This window comes from Erigeron canadensis, chromosome 9 (assembly GCF_010389155.1).
Source record: "Erigeron canadensis isolate Cc75 chromosome 9, C_canadensis_v1, whole genome shotgun sequence".
Lineage (NCBI taxonomy): Eukaryota > Viridiplantae > Streptophyta > Magnoliopsida > Asterales > Asteraceae > Erigeron > Erigeron canadensis.
Window position 1 is genome coordinate 31432673 of NC_057769.1, and position 18429 is coordinate 31451101.

Consider the following 18429-nt stretch of genomic DNA (forward strand, 5'->3'; position numbering starts at 1 on the left):
GTGGGCTCTGGTAGCTCCAAAACCTTTTTCAATATCCTGTTTTTAGTTAGTATTGAGATTGAGATTATCTACCCGTCCAGGTCAATTTCTAGTATACATAGATCTGTGTGAGTAAACTTAAAAATCAAGTACCCTTTAATTTACCTAATAATTTAGAAAAAAAATTGAAATAATTCAAAGGTAGAAGTTACAACTTCTACGTTCACTTACCTTCTTTAAAACGATTTTCAATTACTAATGTGAGAGCAAATGCCTTCCAACATTGAGGAGAAATCTGTAAATCCACATGCCCCAAAATGAGTAAAATATGTAGCAAATAGATAACCCAAAGACAACTTAGTAATTGAAGGTTATATCATCTATATTTATAAGTCACATTCTAACATCATAGGAGACTAGATTCAAGGTTATATCATCTATATTTATAAGTCCCAAAAGTCTCATTTTCTATTTATTCTCATAATTACAAAGACTAAAAGACTCAATATTGTAACTTAATAATGAGATTATGAAGTTAATTAGCTACTTGAAATCATTTGCATAGTCATCTTAATCCATTTCATGAGCTTTCTCTATCTTCAATTGTACCCAAAATCATCATCTCTAAAACGCATCTTTTAATTTCTTACTCACCCTTTTGATTTGAGATAAAAAAGAGGATCTGTTGTGGTTTAACATGGATTATTATCACTTTAATGGAAGAATCACTGAATTGTTATTTGCATAAAACTTGAGCTTTTCTTCCTTTTGTCTCCTTCATAGTCGTGCGCACTCACACACTTCCTTTTCCAGAACTGTTTAGAAGATGGGTTTTGGTGGGGGAAACGGTTTTGGGTAGATGGCAAAGTGGACAAAACACTAAGGTTAAATCTATTGCAAGTTTTAGCATGAAACCGGCCTTTGTTGATCAACAAGTTCTACTGGAAAATATTGTGAAAATGCTTCCGGAAAGAAAAGGAAAATCGTTTTGTCGTTTCTTATTAGGACTTTTACGGGTTGCTTTGATTTTGGGTGTAAACTGTACGTGCCAAGACTCTCTTGAAAAAAAGATAGTAATGCAATTGGAGCTTGCAACACTTGATGGGCTATTGATTCCTAAATATTCAGATTCTGATACTTTGATTTTTGGACCTATTCGGCCCGTTTCTTCCCTAACTGGTACATAAATAAACAGTCAGACTTTGCCAACTATGGTAATTTCAAGTAGATGTTTTGGAAAACGAAATTCTTCATCAACTGCACTTCTGTTTACTCATATAAGCTCACCCTTGGCTACCGGAGGAAGAAAAAGAACAACTTTGCAACATAATCGAATATCAGAAGCTTTCTATTATTGTTTGTGATCATGCCTCTCAAAATGAGTGCCTCCCACTTAGAGTTGTTCTTCAAGTATTGTTTTTTGAGCAAATGCAGCTGAGAACATCGCTAAGTAATGTATTGCATGACGGAAACGTTCCTACAGGTCCACTGAGTATTGTACCAAGTGGTGGCCAAATTGTACAGAGAGACAGGTGGGTGACAATCGTGCGTGAGAATAATGTTATGAAAGTGAACATGGAAAGATTGAGGTCAAGAGTAGGCGAACTTGAACAAGAGTTTAACAGAATCAAGGAAGAGATGAAAAGGGTTACTAGAACGCATAGTCTCTTGATTCTCATTGGTTTCTTTCTAGAACGTTTGGAAAATGCAACCTTCTTCCAGAGTCATCAAATGTGAAAGAAGATGTTGTGGAAAGCACGACACCCTCTACCCCACGAGGGTCAACTGACCTGCCTCGACCCTCCCATCATTCCAAGCATCGTTAATGTTGATACATTGTAAAGTGGACAGATATTTCAACAACCCGAGAAGGGGAGAAAATATGTAAATTGAATGGGAATTTACAAGCTTTGTAAGTAGTTTCAACGGTTCATGACACCAGAAAATCCATCCCAGATGTTTTTGATATCCTGGATGGGGACATCTGTTATGGACTTTCTCTGCTTTTGTAAATCCTTGGGGAGTAAAAAAAATGTCCTGTACAAAAGCCTGTCTGGCGCATAAATTGTCAGTTCAAGTATATAACACAGGTATGCGATGAAAGTATAATACCATAGTTTATTGCTTTATACATGTTCAGTTTCCACAAAACATGTAAGTTTGGAGTAACGCATAGAAATTACCTTTTGTAAGTTGAACAATTGCTTTGAGCCATTATGATGTTATCTTTTCTATTTGCTCTGCAGCGGAAGACTACGCTAACATCACAAATATACTAACTCATTATTTGCTGACCCTTGTGCAACTAGCCATTTCATCTCAAAGATATGCATGAGAAACATACGGTTGACTTTTATCAACATGCAACTTGTTTATTGTTAATGGGTAGCTTATCAACCTATTTGATTAGTGACTTGGATTTCTGACAAGCATTACGGTGAACGTAACTGTTTGTCGTTAGTGGATTCTAAAACTAGCATAGACACGGGGACTATATTGACTGATAAAGCTGAATCATCTGATGAAATTAGAGCAGGATTCATCTTCTATCTCTGAAGACTAAAGCCTCTAGTTTAATATCATCAAGTAGTATGCCATATACGTAACTGTTACTTTACAAATATTTTTTAACTATATTTCCATAGAAGAAACGTTACATGTTTTGACAAGTTACCCACCGACGGTGCAGATTTAGTTTCATATGAAAGTTGGGCTATGTATATCTCGGAGTTAATTTCACAAATCGTCTTTGTGGTTTTATCAAAAAATCATGTTTCATCCTTTAAACTTCAAAATGACACTGGTAGTCCTTTATACGCGGATAATGATCACGTTTCGTCCTTTAATCTAACGAATGATGGTCACATTTCGTCCTTTAATCTAACGGATGGTGGTCACGTTTCGTCCTTTATACGATCGACTAAAGGACGAAACGTGATCATTATCCGCGTATAAAGGACTACCAGTGTCATTTTGAAGTTTAAAGGATGAAACGCGATTTTTTGGTAAAACCACAAGGACGATTTTTGAAATTAACTCTATATCTCGTATATGTATATGGATGAAAACGGATTTTATTTTGATAACAAGAGATGAGGGTTTCATCATACATGTGTAAGTTAACTTACACATGATTTTCTGGTGGGCCCGTCGCCGGAAAATCTTAGTGTTTTTGCAAAAAAGTCTTGTATATCATAGTAGATGATGATGGTGTACAAAAATCAATGGTCCTAGTTGGTCCTAAAATAAGAGGTAGGTCTCAAAATATCTCACCCCTATATATATATATATATATATATATTATAAATACAACAGTAATGAAACAAACATCAAGTTAAACACAGTTTGTTCGAAACACATTCTTTCAAAGAATAGATATAGTTATTTTAGAACACCAGAATTGGAATTAATAAAAGAAAATTAGCAAGATGCTAGACGCTAGTAGCTAAGAGTACAGAAAAAATAGATACGCAACTTAACTTTCTTAAAAGGCCAACAGTATTGCAGGTCGTCACGGTTTGTATAGAAAGATGTCTCAGAACACTAGTTTGCAACATAAATTTACTGATTCCGGTTACTGATAAAAGAGAACCTTTAAGTTACAGAGCGAACCAACCAACAAATCAATACATATAAGCAATAAAAAAAAATGCCGCTTATCTATCATGCCTCAGCTACACCATCACATAGCTATGAAAATGGTATAAATTTCCCCACAAAACCACAGGGAATACTAGTATATAAAAATAAAAGTTTTGCAACTCCAAGTAATGCCAGATCTAAATAACCATACACATTTGGGAACTTCAAGATGACAAGATCAAGAATGATACACCAGATTCCCAGAACCCCGGAACTTTACCACCACATACACTCAAAACCACCACCTTTTTCCGTGACCAGCTATGTACAAAAAGGTGATATTGTCCTGATGGATATGAAAAACTACTAGTTCCACTCTCGACAGTTGCCACATTTCCAACCAGTCTCGGGCTCCCAAGATGAGTCCTCGTCCCATGGTGAGCAAACCTGGTGGATCCATAGACCACAGTTCTGGCAGAACAAGTCTGGGCATGGGTCCGCCATTGAACAGATCTTACAAGGTACCATATCAAGTCCAGATTCTACAGAAAACATAGGTTCTTGTTGACCATAGGTTATGCCCATTTGGTACTGCTCAACATTGAAATCCTCTGTTGATGGAGCAGATAGGTGAACAAGATTCTCCGGCATAGCTCCATGCTGGTCCCCTTTATCTACTGGGACACCTTCATCAGTACTGGCAAGCAGCTCATTAAAAGAGAAATAAGTCTGTGGTTCAAATTCCATATCTTCATAATTAAGATCCCCATAGTCAAACATCATATCATCTTCGACCACGTTTGTAGAAACGTCCCATTCCACAATAGGAGTTGAAGAGTCCCCTTCCAGTTTCAGATTGTTTCCCAGATAAGTCTGTGGAATTTCAAAAGCAGGATTAATGGCTGAAAGTTCCTCTGATCCCTTTTCAGATTTTATATGCCTCCTGACAGGTAACTTCTTAGACACGAGGCCAGGTCCAGAAACTGGACCTGCATCAGTACTAGGTTCAAATTTCACATCAGCTTTGTAATCGTTAACTTGGTCAACTGTTGGAAAAGAATAATAGGGATATTCTTCTTGAACATTTGCGGCCTCCTCCGAGTCAAAGAGTGGAGTAGTAACATCAAGATCCCAATCGTTCAATTGTTCATCATTAAATTCAGAGTCAGAATAGGAATCTGATTCCAAATTCTTCTGCTTTGGAAACTTTGCCAGGGCCGCCTTCCTTGCCTCCAATTTCACTCGTTCTTCTGGATCTGTATAAGGACAGATAGGTATCCGTATCCTGCGACACCGACAACATTTAAAACCGTACAATTCCCCGATCTTTGACTCCTGCAGCTCAACGGATTCAGCATGAAACCAGTCTGCGAGGTACATAAGCTCAATCCATTAAATTAACACTTATCAGATGATTAAATCTATTAAAAAATTAGGCAACTGTAATAATTGATATAATTAGAATACTTACTATTGCATTTCTCACACCGAATATACAGCAAATCAGAGTTATACGGTCTTGCGCAAAGGTGACACTTAGGTGCTACTAAATACCCATCCGGACTGTTCTTCAAAATCAAGTTGTTTTTTCTGAAGTCCTCTCCTGTTTCCTCTACGGTCCTCCTCTTCCAAATCAAGCCCAAACATAACTTGTTGCTAAGGCTCCTACTCTTACTGCTCTTCTTTTTTGAACTCGTACTAAAATTCTTAGTTGATTGCTTCCTCACAGATGATTGGTCAAAAGATTCTAACGGACGCCTATAACCATTTTGCTTTCCACTTTTACTGATTTTGGATTGATTGGATTTAAGATTCTTCTTAAGCGATTGATTTGAATATTCTAGCGGCTTCTCAAAACCAATTTGTGTCCCTGCATTAATTACTGTTGTCGTATGTTGACTTTCTTGTCCTTGCAAGAGTAAAGGACTAGTCGGAGAATCGCCAACAATTTCATTTTTAGGAGTGACATCTTTTTCAACGTAACAACGTTTGCAGGTGATTGAGAACTCAAGACGTCCTGATATTTGGATATTTGAACCAATGGCACACTGCTCATGACAGTAACCTGTAAAAACACAAAGGCAAAAAAAAAACCATTTATCGCAACGAGGAACATTATATATCGATATGTAGCTTTTAGTAGTGCATAAGATTTAATTTACCATCCCAAAAAATATCATCAAACGACTAAACCATAAACCATACTTTCTTAAAAAATATGTATGAAACACGACTTGGAAGACACTGAAACCTTCGTGGATTCCAGTAAATGTGTCTTAAAATAAATTTAAGTTTTCTTTACAGTTTCAAATCAGAGAATAAGTGAAATAAATGGTATATAAGCAGTCTATACAAAAAAAGGGTTAAAATTTAAAGGAATATAAGCAGCTCAATAATAAATTATCACAAAAAGGGTTACAATCCTGGATAGTTTAAAGTAAAATAAGTTATCACATTATCTTTGATAAGTATACCCTTTGTGCATATTTAATAGAATAAAAATTAATAGTGGTTCAGTGAGACCAGACCCATTTCTCATGTTTCCAAACTGCCCAACTTGCCTATTCTTTCACAATAAGTTGTAACAGTTTGAGAATTTCATCAAGATATCTAAAGAAATTTTTGAACAAACACTTTATAAAGTGGTAGAGCAGGTTGCTAAACAAATGTATAGCATGCTCATTAACGTACCTTGGCATGCAACGCATCTTGCAGCAATCCTAAAAAAACAATAATAGAAAACTATATTAGTTGGTAGCGATATTACAAATACCAAAAAGAATGACTGATGAAAACAATATATATTACCTGAATGGAACTTCAAGTTGACAGAAATTACAAAAACATATCCCTGAAGTATCCCTCTTCTGTGACAGAAAAGAAAATATATCTTTCCCAGAAGCCATTAGCTGCTTCTTACGCAATCTGGATAACGAGCTCACATGCTTATCGGCCGTCGGCATAATTGTTTTCATCACTCTCATCTCATAATCTTTGATTTGATATAATGGAATGTGCATTTCAACAAACCAGTTTTTCTCAGTTTTATCCATAGTTTCCTCTATTTCCAGTACTTTCTTTAGTACACGAGAAGGAAGATGCTTCTGATTCTCGAAAACAACACCATATGTGATTTTGTTTCCCAAAGTTCTCTTATCAACAATACAAGCATTCCTAAAAGCAGAAGCCTCTGCCTCTGGTCCTTTTCCGTCCTGAAGAGGCTGTTCAGGACAAACAAGATCATTCCATCTCAAATGGAGGTCCAGGTATCTAACCTGTTGCAAACGTAAACATGGTAGTTATGTAACAACTAGAGGTGACAACTATAATCCATTTATATATATACAGATCGACTACAATTATGTTTTACATCGCGTAGATCTTGAATCATTTTAGTTAGAAATACTATAGTATTAGTTCAAATGTATGGCTTATGCAATCATGTTTGATACACTCGTTATAAGAGTTCAAGACACTAAAGGGTGTTTGGTAGGAGGGAATCATAAAGAATGGAAATGCAATAGAGAACAAAATGATAGGAAAGAGGATGAGTCTTTGAAAGAGAATAGGTTCAGTTATTTGGTACAAACAGAGAATGAAGAGAACACAACTTAAAAACTTTGTCCTCTTATAAATGATTATAACTGATACATAAAACCTCATTAGTACTACACAAAATAAAAATTCCATTTTCACCCATTCTCTCCATATTATATAGAGAATGGAGAGAAAAAAATCATTAACCTCTCTTCTTTCCTATTCTCGTTCTCATTCTTAAATGCAACCAAATAATAGAAGTAATTCACATTCCCTTTCTCCCCTTTCCATTCCATCATACCAAACACCCTCTTGATCAGGAAAGTGTTCAGTATACATTGACTGGCTTGGCGCACAAAAGAGAGAGGCAACAGAAATTGGATTAGAAAGGAAACTCATACTTGCTGTTAACCCAATTCACACCTTACAAACTTTACCAGATAATGCTTTGAGTTTTAAGGGTTTATCATATGTTCGTTCGCTAAACAAAAACACTTTTAAGGAGACTGTAAATTATGGGGCCTTATTGTTGTACAAAGACAGTTTTACCCTTCTTATTTTCAATGCAACTTTTTTAAATGCTTTTGTAGTAGTAATTATGATTAAGGATAGTGTGAACACTTACCCATATTAGCTAGCCAAATTCAAGAACAATATAAGACAAATTAAAATAAAAAGGTGGACCAAAATTTGGAGATAAGGGGAGCTAAAATGCTTACCTGAAGAGCAAGCTGTGATGCAGTCTTGCTCATGTCCACCGCAGCTCGCCAGAGAAACTGTCTGCTTCTTTTTGGTACCTCAAGGCCATCAAGGTATTGCACCCCACTTATTTTTCCACAACCACCTGTGTAGAAATCATTTCATCATTGACCATCAACAATATTGATAAAGTTATACAAATGGCAACAAACTGCAAAATTACCCTTTCGAGCAGCATGCTTAACCAGCATCTGTGGTAATATCCCTTTCTGAAATATGTGTTTTGAAAGCATACCACCTCGCCACCAAGCAAAGTCAGTAGATACATCTTCCGCTTCAGCATCATTCATTTCGGTTACTATAATAGATGATTTTCGGCCACGCCTACCCGGTCCGCGTTTTTGAGTTGATCCTACCACACTTTTAACACTTTGAGTAGCTTGATTTTCGATTCCCATATCATCTACAAGCCTAACCCAATCCGCTAAAAAGGCAATGTCACGGATGTTTCTCTCAAACTACATACAAACATTAAGATAAACAATGAGCACCAAAATATTTACAGTTATAAAAACGAAACTATGTATAATCCGTTATCATTTTAAAAAATTAAGATATTGGAAATCGACAAAACGTGTTTTTCAAACGAACTGACTGTTAGCATTGCATACTTTCCTTAAAAAACACATTTTTTGTCAAATTTTGGGGATAAAGTACCTAGATCTTCATGTTATTTAAATAAAATAAAACAAAAATCATTCTAAGCACCATCAACAATCTTAACTTGGAAAGTAAGAAGGTGCCATCAACCAATTTCCATTTTCATAAAATCTCAAGATATATTCTAAATTAAATAATACGGAGTATCGTAAGAGGAACACCTCTACTTGGAACAATGTTGCGTACAATATGAAACATGTAGAAAAGATTAACCCTTACCTCGTAACTTCTAGGAAACAGATAATGTAAATGATTGTCTAATAAAACAATACATCTACCTTACCTAATATAACTAACAAAAAGATGACAAAAATGACACGTTGAGATGATATGAGAAACTAGAAAATGTCTAAGCATTACATCTTTCACTACCATCTATTAGTATGATTTTGCCATAATGCATCATGTGTCATGATCTCCTTGTTAGGCATGTGAGTCGGGTATATGTATCATTATGCTTTATCTAGTACAACTTTAGAAAACAAAACCTTTGACAGACTAATTTTTAAATCATTTCTCATAAAAGGCTTCCTTAATTTGATGCAACTAATAGGATTTAGCAGAAAGAGTGACGGAAAGGAGTGTTCATTTCGGCATGAAAAGGTTTTGCACAAATATGATGAACTTGCAGCTTTCATACCCTTCATATTAAGTAACTTACACTATGAATACAGGTTGTAAGAAAAAATTAAAATATTTTGTTTATTTATTGAAACGGAAAAATATAAAAACCAGCAATGGGTAAGTAATACTCACTTCAAGCAAGTAGGCCTTTATTTCACCCAAAGTTGAAGCTTCCTCCACTTGTTTACGCCATTGAATTCTATATCTTGCATTTAGGAATGGCCCGACTGTTAGACCACAAAAACTCTCTTCCATGTACATGAGATAAGTTGCTATAGAAGCAAGACTGCCTTCAACAATTTTTGACTGGCTCAGCGAGGAAAGTATCTTAGCAGCACCTTTAATGGCATTTGCGGCAGCTGCATTCAGCAAGCACCCTTTTTTGCTACTGACAGTAGCTCTGCAAGCAAGACACCAACCACATCTTTCCCTTGAAAATTCAACAAGTTTCTTTTCATAATTTGGCCAATAAAAACGTTTGGCGGCAAGCGAAAATGCTTTTGCTTGAAGTGAGAAATTAGCAGACATAAATTTCCTATGGTTGCTTGAAGGTTGAGCTTGAGAACCTAGCTTTTCTTCAGATGATAAAATAGCAAGACTAGCACCAGCTGATGCAGCAAAATCCCCATGGATGTACACATTTAAGTATGTCTGTGGTTTAAAAGATGAACCCATGTACAACTTTGAATCCATGTACAACTTTTCTTCAGATGACAGAATAGCCAGATTTGCTTCATTCTTGTGAGAGGACATATTTGATAAATTACAAGCGCTGCTCATGTTGCTATTAATATTGCAATTGCCATTTTCAGAAACACATGTAGCAGGTCCAGTCAAAGATGGATTGCCAAACCCTAACTCCCCTTTAGGGATTTCTTCTGGACAAGAAGCAACTGCAACGGTTGTGTAATATTCAGCAACACCATTGGCATTTCCAGTATCGATCACATTTGGAGTATCACTGCTTTCCTTAGACAGCGAAGCAGAGGAAGTTGAATTCTCACCATCCTTGATCAAGTGATTTTTATCTGTACTAACTGAGTCATTAATATATAAAATTTGTTCAGGAACTTCCCAATATTGCAAAATACCCTTGCATATCTTCAAGTATAAAGTCCTGTGCTCAGCAGAAAAGGTAAGCGCATGCACGACTTTTTGAATATCGGCTGGAGAATAGTATCGGATATGTAGTTCTGAACTTCTCGAGGTTCTCATCCTGCATTCATTATTACAAGGCATCATAAAAATATAATTCCACAGAATAAGAAACAAATATGAAAGTCATTAAAAGAAAAGAGGTAGAACATAGAAAATTTTAGGTAAATAATTAGGAAATCTTATTTACAGCGCATTCAGTTTTGACCCAGTATTCTAATTAAATAAATTACCTTGTATATACAAAAATCATGGTCAATAGGTAACTGAGATGTGGAAACTTACACGAGTAAATGATCACAGGAGCCCAAAAACACTTGCTCATAAGGATCAACGCCAAAAAATTCAGCTCCTTTCAAAGACGTTGTCTTGGTAACCTTTGGGCCGCCTCTGTTAATGATACACTCAGGACAATACCATTCCCCTTCAGGAATAAACATTTTCATTACCCCAATACATCTGGAATGGTATGAAGATGGACATCCATCGCAGCACAGTAAAGTCCCATCCATGCCACATAGCCTGCATTCATCCCCATTACCATCCTCATCGACATCAACGCTAGCATGTGATCCAGTAGCTTTGGAAACAACAGCATTAGCTGTAGAAGACATTGCTCTCGCATGTATTTCAGGATTATCTTTTACAGCTTCCTGATCCTTAAAGAAAGGGTTCTTAGGGGGGCGGCCTCTTCTAGTGATTGGGATACTTATATCAGGGACTACAAGAACTTCATCAGTATTAAGGCCAACTTCAGATTCTTCACGCATATCTATTTCTGCCCGTAGTTCTGCAGAATTTGATGCATCATCGCACAAAATCTGAAGAACTCTTAACTTTCTACCCGCAGATAGAGTATAATAATCTTTTCCCAACACGTTAACATAGAAATCTTTCCATTCCTCCCCTTCTGCGTATCTCATAGTCATAAGATACTGGACTACAAACATTGGCCATGTTAATGAATCAAGCAAGCTCCAATCCATGCTTCTGAGAAATAAAAAAAATGTGTCGATCTCAGTGCTAATGGAAGAGTTTACATATAAAGAATGAATAATGTGAGATATTTGAAACAAATTCACGTGAAACGTTTCATACTGCCAATAAGTAATTAATGCTATATCATTCATAAAGACGTAAAGGTAAAATCCTTCATACATAAGTGAGATATTTTGACTTGTTAATTCAATACCTTGTATTAACTTTATTGCATTACAATTTCCTACTATTAAAATGGACGCCACAAATATAACAAATGGTTCTTGCCTTCTTGGTAATTGGTATGACCACAAAAGCATCTAAATAAATTAACGAAGAAAGAATTTACTTTCTGAGATTCACAAATTGAACTTTCAAAACATAAACTAAAAGTTTTGCATGTAAATCACATGTTACATGCTGCACTAGTTAAAGGAGAAAAAAAAACAAAGGGGAGAGTAAACAAGACCTGACACATTTTGATGCAACCTCCGAACCTTCCGAAGACAAGGCTTCCACGTGACTCTTCAAAGCACGCATAAGAGAAACATGAATGGCATCCAGAAGTGTATTATTGACAGTACTATTGAGAGCGCCAACAAGCTCATCAAGTCCAAAAGGGCTTAGAAACAAACACACACTAAATGAGCGCAAGAAGCTATATACAGAAAGCAAATACGACACATATTCCTCTGGAATCCCAAAGTTGCCCGAAGAAGGTGGCAACTGTGGTGGCGGTGGAAGTGGAGGACTTTCAACCTCAACCACATTACCAGACGGCTCATCATCACTTGAGTCGCTAGATGATTCACTATCAACTTCATCTTGAGCTCCACTAACTTCAAACGCACCACCACGAATAGAACTCTCAATCTTTTCAACATTAGCTAATTCAACACCATTATCAACTGCACAGCTGTCACTTCTCACCGTTTCAACCTTACTAACATTCCCTACTTCAACACCATCATTTCCCATGATTTCAACCTTAGGACCCACTACAACATCTTTTCCCACAGTCTCAACCTTATTACCAGCTACAGCATCTTTACCTGAGGTTTCAACCTTATTACCAGCTACAGCATCGTTGCCTGTGGTTTCAGCCTTATCACCAACACCTTCCAATTCAACCGTCCCGTACTTCTTCCTTACACGTTCATCTAACCCCTTCTTTCTCCTATGAAAAGCACTATCCATATCCTTCTCCTCAACAAGATACTTCTTCAATTCTTTGCTCTCCAAATCCTCACAATCTCCATCTTCGTAATCAACCCTATATAATCCACTATCATATGAAACAATCTTCCCAAGAAACTCACCACTCTCATCAAACTCCTTCTTCACATACTTCCCAATAAACACCTTCGACCTCGGCGGAACCACCCCTGCTTTCTTCACATTCTTATTCCCCTTCGCCGCTTTATTCACCGTCTTATCCCCCTCATCCCCATCCTTCCTTTTCCTCTTCCTTCCTCTACGCTTAACCACCTCCGGTTCCATCCCACCTTTTCGTTCCAACACCGATTTAAATCCGAATCACACTTCCACTTAAATTTATATCAAAATCATCAAATCAGAATCCTGATCAAACCTAATTCAAACAGCAATGACACAAAGTTTAGGTCTTTTTTCATAGATCTAAATATCTAATCATCAACATACAATTATATCATACAATATAGCCATGAAAACACAAAAATTAACAAACTTTATACAAATTCATTTCGTATATACAACTTTAAACTATCAATTCAAAAAAAAAAATTACACACAAAAAAAGATACATATAGATACATTAAATCGATATATAAATAACTAAATAAAAAAATTAATCAATAGATCGTACCTTATCAAGGAAATTGGCCGCCAATAAAATATCAGTTAGGGTTAGGGTTTCGTCTGATAAAAACAGATACAGATGTATGTATATGTAGATACAATAACTATAACTATATTATATATATATGTATGTATCTATATGTGTGGAGATTAGCCCTAGATAAAAAGCGAGAGAGAAAGAGGCAAAGAGGGAATATTTGGGGTTTTCTTCAGTACATATAGATATGATGATGGATGATACACACACAGATATACATACATGACACTTTGTATATGTATAGGATGACTATATTTTGTTTTTACTTTTTTAATTAAAAAATCAGAATTAAATCGTCCGAGTTAGTAAAGCCCGACTCGGGACTCGTGTGATTTTGGTTATGAGGTTTAAATAAAGATTAAATTTTTTATTTATTTATTTTTGTTTCATCTTTTTTGTAATTAATTATAGATCCAAAAAATATATTATTATTGTTACTATTAGACGATAATGGTACTCGCGCAATGCGGCGATGAGTCGATGATGACGGTGGTGGCGACATCTATTGGTGTAGGTAAAAGTATTTTATTTAAAGGGGTTAGTAAAGATATTTTTCGTTTATGTAAACTTTCAACATAAGGGTTATAATTTTTGTATATTAAACTATTAGATAATTAAAAAATTAAATTAATTGATTTTTGACCAAATTTAATGTCATGGATGTCATGTGACGATGTAAATTTATTTGTATTACATGGTTTTAATCAAAAGGTTGTGTACAATGTTTAACTTATATTATAAAAAAATGATAAATTCTCCTAACCAAATACCCTAATAATCCTCATAATACATTAAGAATGTGACATGTGGTATCCACTAATTCTCTTTCCTAACCTTGCCCCCTGGTTTTTTCACATGTCATCATCTCATAGTTAGGAGGATTAATTATTTCTCTTATATTATTACTTAAATACTTAACGGATAAGTAGTTATTCTATGCATACATGTTTTTTAAGAACGAGATACTAGTTAATTATTATCATTCAAGGCACGACAATGACATCCAGTTCGGTAGTATGCAGAGCTAAAACCAGACATGTTTAGTATGAAACTCAGGATTTTTGAAACACCACCCCCCCCCTTGGTAACCCACTACTACAAATGTAAAAGTAGAATTTAAACACTGATAAATTTTCTCAAAATCTAAGACTTTACCAATGAGCTAAATTACAAAATTTGAATATATATACAAATGTACTATACACTATGTAATTATATCAACTTTGAATGTTTCAAATTAATAAGAGTAATCTCCATAATATACCCTTCAATATTACTATATTCCTAACACATTATTAGTGATTTCTTCGTATGATCCTTTCGCAATTTAATTTTTTTCGATATTATATCCTCATTTAAACCCCCCCCCCTTCCCACCATTCCCCAAACTCCCTGGTCGCTTACCACCAATCAACCATTTATGACGGCGTAACCACCATTCCGCTACTCCACCGCCAGGGATGGCTCTACAATGAGGGGCAGTATGGGCAACTGTCCCTATTCCAATTTTGGTACAATGTAATTTTTTAAAGTTATATTTGTAATTTTGTTCTTAAATAATAATAATAATAAACAGAAAATACATTATACATACAAATGTCACCATCGTTGTCATAAGTCTCTTCTTTGAAAATGTGTTATTTATGTTGAAAGCATTAGTTTTGAGATAAAATCTTCTATTGACTAAAGTAAAAATCTTCAGTTATTTTGATTTTTAATGAAGTTAAAAAAGAAAAGTTGAAGAAAGTGCTTTATATGTTTGGGTAATTGTATCATACATTGATAAATAGTATAGTTGTATGTGACAATGTTATTTTATTTTCAAGTTATTATATAATAGTAATAATAGTCAGACCAAAATTTATGTAGAGGCTAAATTGTAAATCATTAATTTCGATGTACTTATTTATGTTGTTTAATATAACGTAACTCCTCCGTGATCATATGCTCTAAAATTGCAAAAACCAATGTTCAAGTTAAAGATAGATGTTCTCATAACTGGCACCCAGACGAAATTATTTTAAGGGTCCATTTTTTCTAATTCTCCGGTGAAAGTTAATTTTTATTTATTTATTTTTTCCTCTCAAAGATGACTCTAATAAATATAATAAGAGACTTTTAAATTTGCCCCATCACAAAAAAAGTTTTGACTCCGTCCCTGTCCACCGCTTGTGTCACCACCTCCAACCCCTTATCGCCGCTACCACTCCATCAGCTATGACCATTGCCACTATCATATCGACGCTTCACCGCGCCTCATCTTTAAAATATAAATAAATATAAAAATTAAAAATATTAATTATTTATTAATTTACCTTGTCATGTAACTTTTATCGGGTATTTTAATATAAGCTAGTCAACTTTTTGTCTACAAATATAATAAAATAAGTTCATGTAATGACAATTAAGAATATGGTTATCAATGTCTTAACCATGTCACAGGGCACGTACAAGAAACTGGCAATCGGTTGTCACATATTGTCATACTAACCATGTCGCAAGGCACTTACAAGAAATTGGCAAACACATAGTGGATTTTTAAAAGGATAAGTGATACGAAGCAACTGGTGTAACACCCCAATAATTTTAAGATAAATAAATTAACCATTTTTTATAGTTTTGACTTTAAATTAATTTCTTAATATTTTATTTTTGGTTATGGGGTTAATTTAGTTGGAACTTTAACGGATAGCGGGTAAAAATACCCACAAAAGTTAGTAAAGGGCGTGGCACTCATAGGAAGTGCCAGCCATTTCCTTTTTTTCCACTTCTTACAATTTCACTCTTGTTTACCATCACTCCTCCATGCAACTTCATCTCAATTCTTCCAAAATCAAAGACAAATTCTTTCAATCCAAGTATAAAAATCATAATAATAATAAGAGAAAATTACGTTTTTGGTACCTCAACTTGACAACTTTTGCACTTTTAGTCTCCAATTCAAAAAATTGCAGTTTTCATACCTAAAGTTTTGTGTTTTTTTTCAGTTTTGGTACCACGTTCATACGACGTTAAATTTTGGGGTTAACACTCTCACGTGACAAACACGTGAGGGGTATTTTAGTCTTTGACCCCCTTTTTTCTGATAAAATTACAGTTTTGATACCTCAAGTTGTCAATTTTTTCACTTTTGATACCTTAAGTTGACAACATATTTTTATTACACTTTCCAATTTTCATCTCACACATTAGCATCTATCAAAGAACACACACTCAAAAATCAACACACATGATTTATTCTTATTTTTTAACGGCTCCTAAAAAAACACCCAATGGTGTGTATCTATTCTTGAAATATTATATGTTGTTGGTGTAATTACGGGTGATGGTGGAGGAATTGAATGCATTGGTGAATCGATGGCCGAAAAAAACTCATGTCGCCGGAAAATCCTCTCTGGTGGTGTATAATTCAAATAAGAAATCTGAATCCTCTCACCCCTAAATCACCCTCTTCTTCTATTAGAATATGCTACAAAGTACAAACGAAACTTGATCGTAATCGATCTGCTACAAACGAGATCTTTACGGAATCTGTTACAGATGGATATAATTTCTACAAACGAGATTAGATCGGAATCTGGTGCATGGTGGGGAAGGAGATAGTCGGCAACCCTTTCTAGTGGTGTATGATTTATATAAGAAATCTGAATCTATTTATGCATGTTTATGTATTGGATTTAGTATGATATAGAAATATAGGTATACATGGATACATATGAATGTGTGTTGATTTTTAAGTGTGTGTTGTTTTATTGATGCTAATGTATGAGATGAAAATTATAGAGTGTAATAAAAAAATGTTGTCTACTTGAGGTACCAAAAATGAAAAAGTTGACAACTTGAGGTATCAAAACTGTAATTTTCTCAAAAAAAAAGGAGGGTCAAAAGACTAAAACACCCCTCACGTGTTTGTCACGTGAGGGCGTTAACGGCAAAATTTAACACCGTATGAACGTGGTACCAAAACTGAAAAAAACACAAAACTTTAGGTATGAAAGCTGCAATTTTTTGAGTTGGAGACTAAAAGTGCAAAAGTTGCCAAGTTGAGGTACCAAAAATGTAATTTTCTCTAATAATAATCATCACCATCAAATAATCTCCATTCAAGAATTGAAAAGCTAGGGCTTGTGGGTTTTGTGGGGTGGCCGAAATTGCTAGAGAAAAGAAAGGAAGAAGAATTTTCCAACTTAAGTCTAAGCATTAACCTATTGGTTGTTAAGGTATTGAATTCCCCTAATTTAGTTTTTATATTTCTTTTTGAATTTAGGGTTCATGGATGAACTAAATTGGGGGTTTTTTGCTAGAAAATGAATTATGGTTAATTTCTCCCAATTCCTTAGTTAACCTAGTTGTCATTGAATTATATGATGTGTTTGATTATGAAATTGATAAGTTCAAAGTAATAATTTGAGTTTGTAAGAAAAGATAAAATTTTGCTAGTTATTGTAATGTGGTTGAAAAGATAAGATGAACTACTTAATATAGTTGTTAAAGGTGAAAGTAACTCAATGACAAATAGGTTGAGTTTTGGGTTTGGAAAAGGCTAGTGAATGAGAATTTGGTAATTTTGAGCAACTATATGAAATGGCCACATAATGGTGGTAAAATGAGATTTTTTTAGCAAAATGATAGATAATTGAGATTGATGAGTTAGAAAGATTGAGCTTTGTTAAGTGAAACTTGATTTTAAGTCAACTCAAGGAAATTGAGTTTGGGTGAATAGGAATGCTAGTGAATCGTTAGTTTGGGTAAGTGAGTTAGCCAAGATTGTGAATAAAGTCTTATGTGCATATTGTATTGAATTGATAGGTTGAAAGCTTTGCACTCGTTGTTGCATTGTTGATTGTTGTTAGTCGCGGAGGAGGTGAGTACTCTTGCATACTCTTATATGTGCGTTGGGTCGATTACCATATGATGGTGGATACCGTGTGTGGTAATCTATTTGGCGTTAGGGCCTAATTAAGGTCGGGGCCTAAGAACCCCATAGTTGATATGAGATAAAGGCCTAAGAACCTCTTGAGATTATTGTTTAGCGTATATGGATCCATGTATGTTTTGTTAGCGCAAAAGTGAGTATGCAAGTGATGATATGACGGTATCATTGGCTACATGCGATAGTCTTTTGTGTTTTTGCCCTCCTTCGTGTATATATTTGTATGCAAGTTTATTCACTAAGCATTCGCTTACTTTTTAGTTGTTTACCATTTTTATAGGTAGTTCCGGAAGAAGGAACTAGTTGTTGATTAAAGCTTGAAGTATTAGAAGTAAAGATTTTGCAA

General features: G+C 35.0%; 1 protein-coding gene across 2 annotated transcripts; it reads right to left on the reverse strand.

The window, feature by feature from the left end:
* Positions 1-3512: 3512 nt before the first annotated feature.
* On the reverse strand, positions 3513-13341 carry LOC122580872 (DDT domain-containing protein PTM-like). Of its 2 annotated transcripts, XM_043753020.1 has the most exons (10): positions 13121-13341; positions 11744-12865; positions 10582-11286; positions 9274-10357; positions 8021-8315; positions 7818-7942; positions 6370-6836; positions 6253-6281; positions 5033-5626; positions 3513-4928 (listed from the first exon to the last, which is right to left on the reverse strand). In XM_043753020.1, the coding sequence occupies exons 2-10, from the start codon at positions 12772-12774 to the stop codon at positions 3928-3930; spliced, it is 5331 nt and encodes a 1776-aa protein (XP_043608955.1). In that variant the 5' UTR covers positions 12775-12865; positions 13121-13341; the 3' UTR covers positions 3513-3927. The 2 variants fall into 2 exon arrangements, with proteins under 2 accessions (XP_043608955.1, XP_043608956.1); XM_043753021.1 differs by lacking the exon at positions 13121-13341 and having other exon boundaries at positions 11744-12926.
* Positions 13342-18429: the final 5088 nt, after the last annotated feature.

Excerpts from the sequence above, each read along its gene's own strand:
- LOC122580872 (XM_043753020.1), bottom strand. The coding sequence starts at position 12,774 with ATGGAACCGGAGGTGGTTAAGCGTAGAGGAAGGAAGAGGAAAAGGAAG. Across the intron at positions 11,287-11,743 it reads GTTGCATCAAAATGTGTCAG|AAGCATGGATTGGAGCTTGC; the intron begins GTCTTGTTTACT and ends TTTATTTCTCAG. Across the intron at positions 6,837-7,817 it reads CATCACAGCTTGCTCTTCAG|GTTAGATACCTGGACCTCCA; the intron begins GTAAGCATTTTA and ends CGTTTGCAACAG.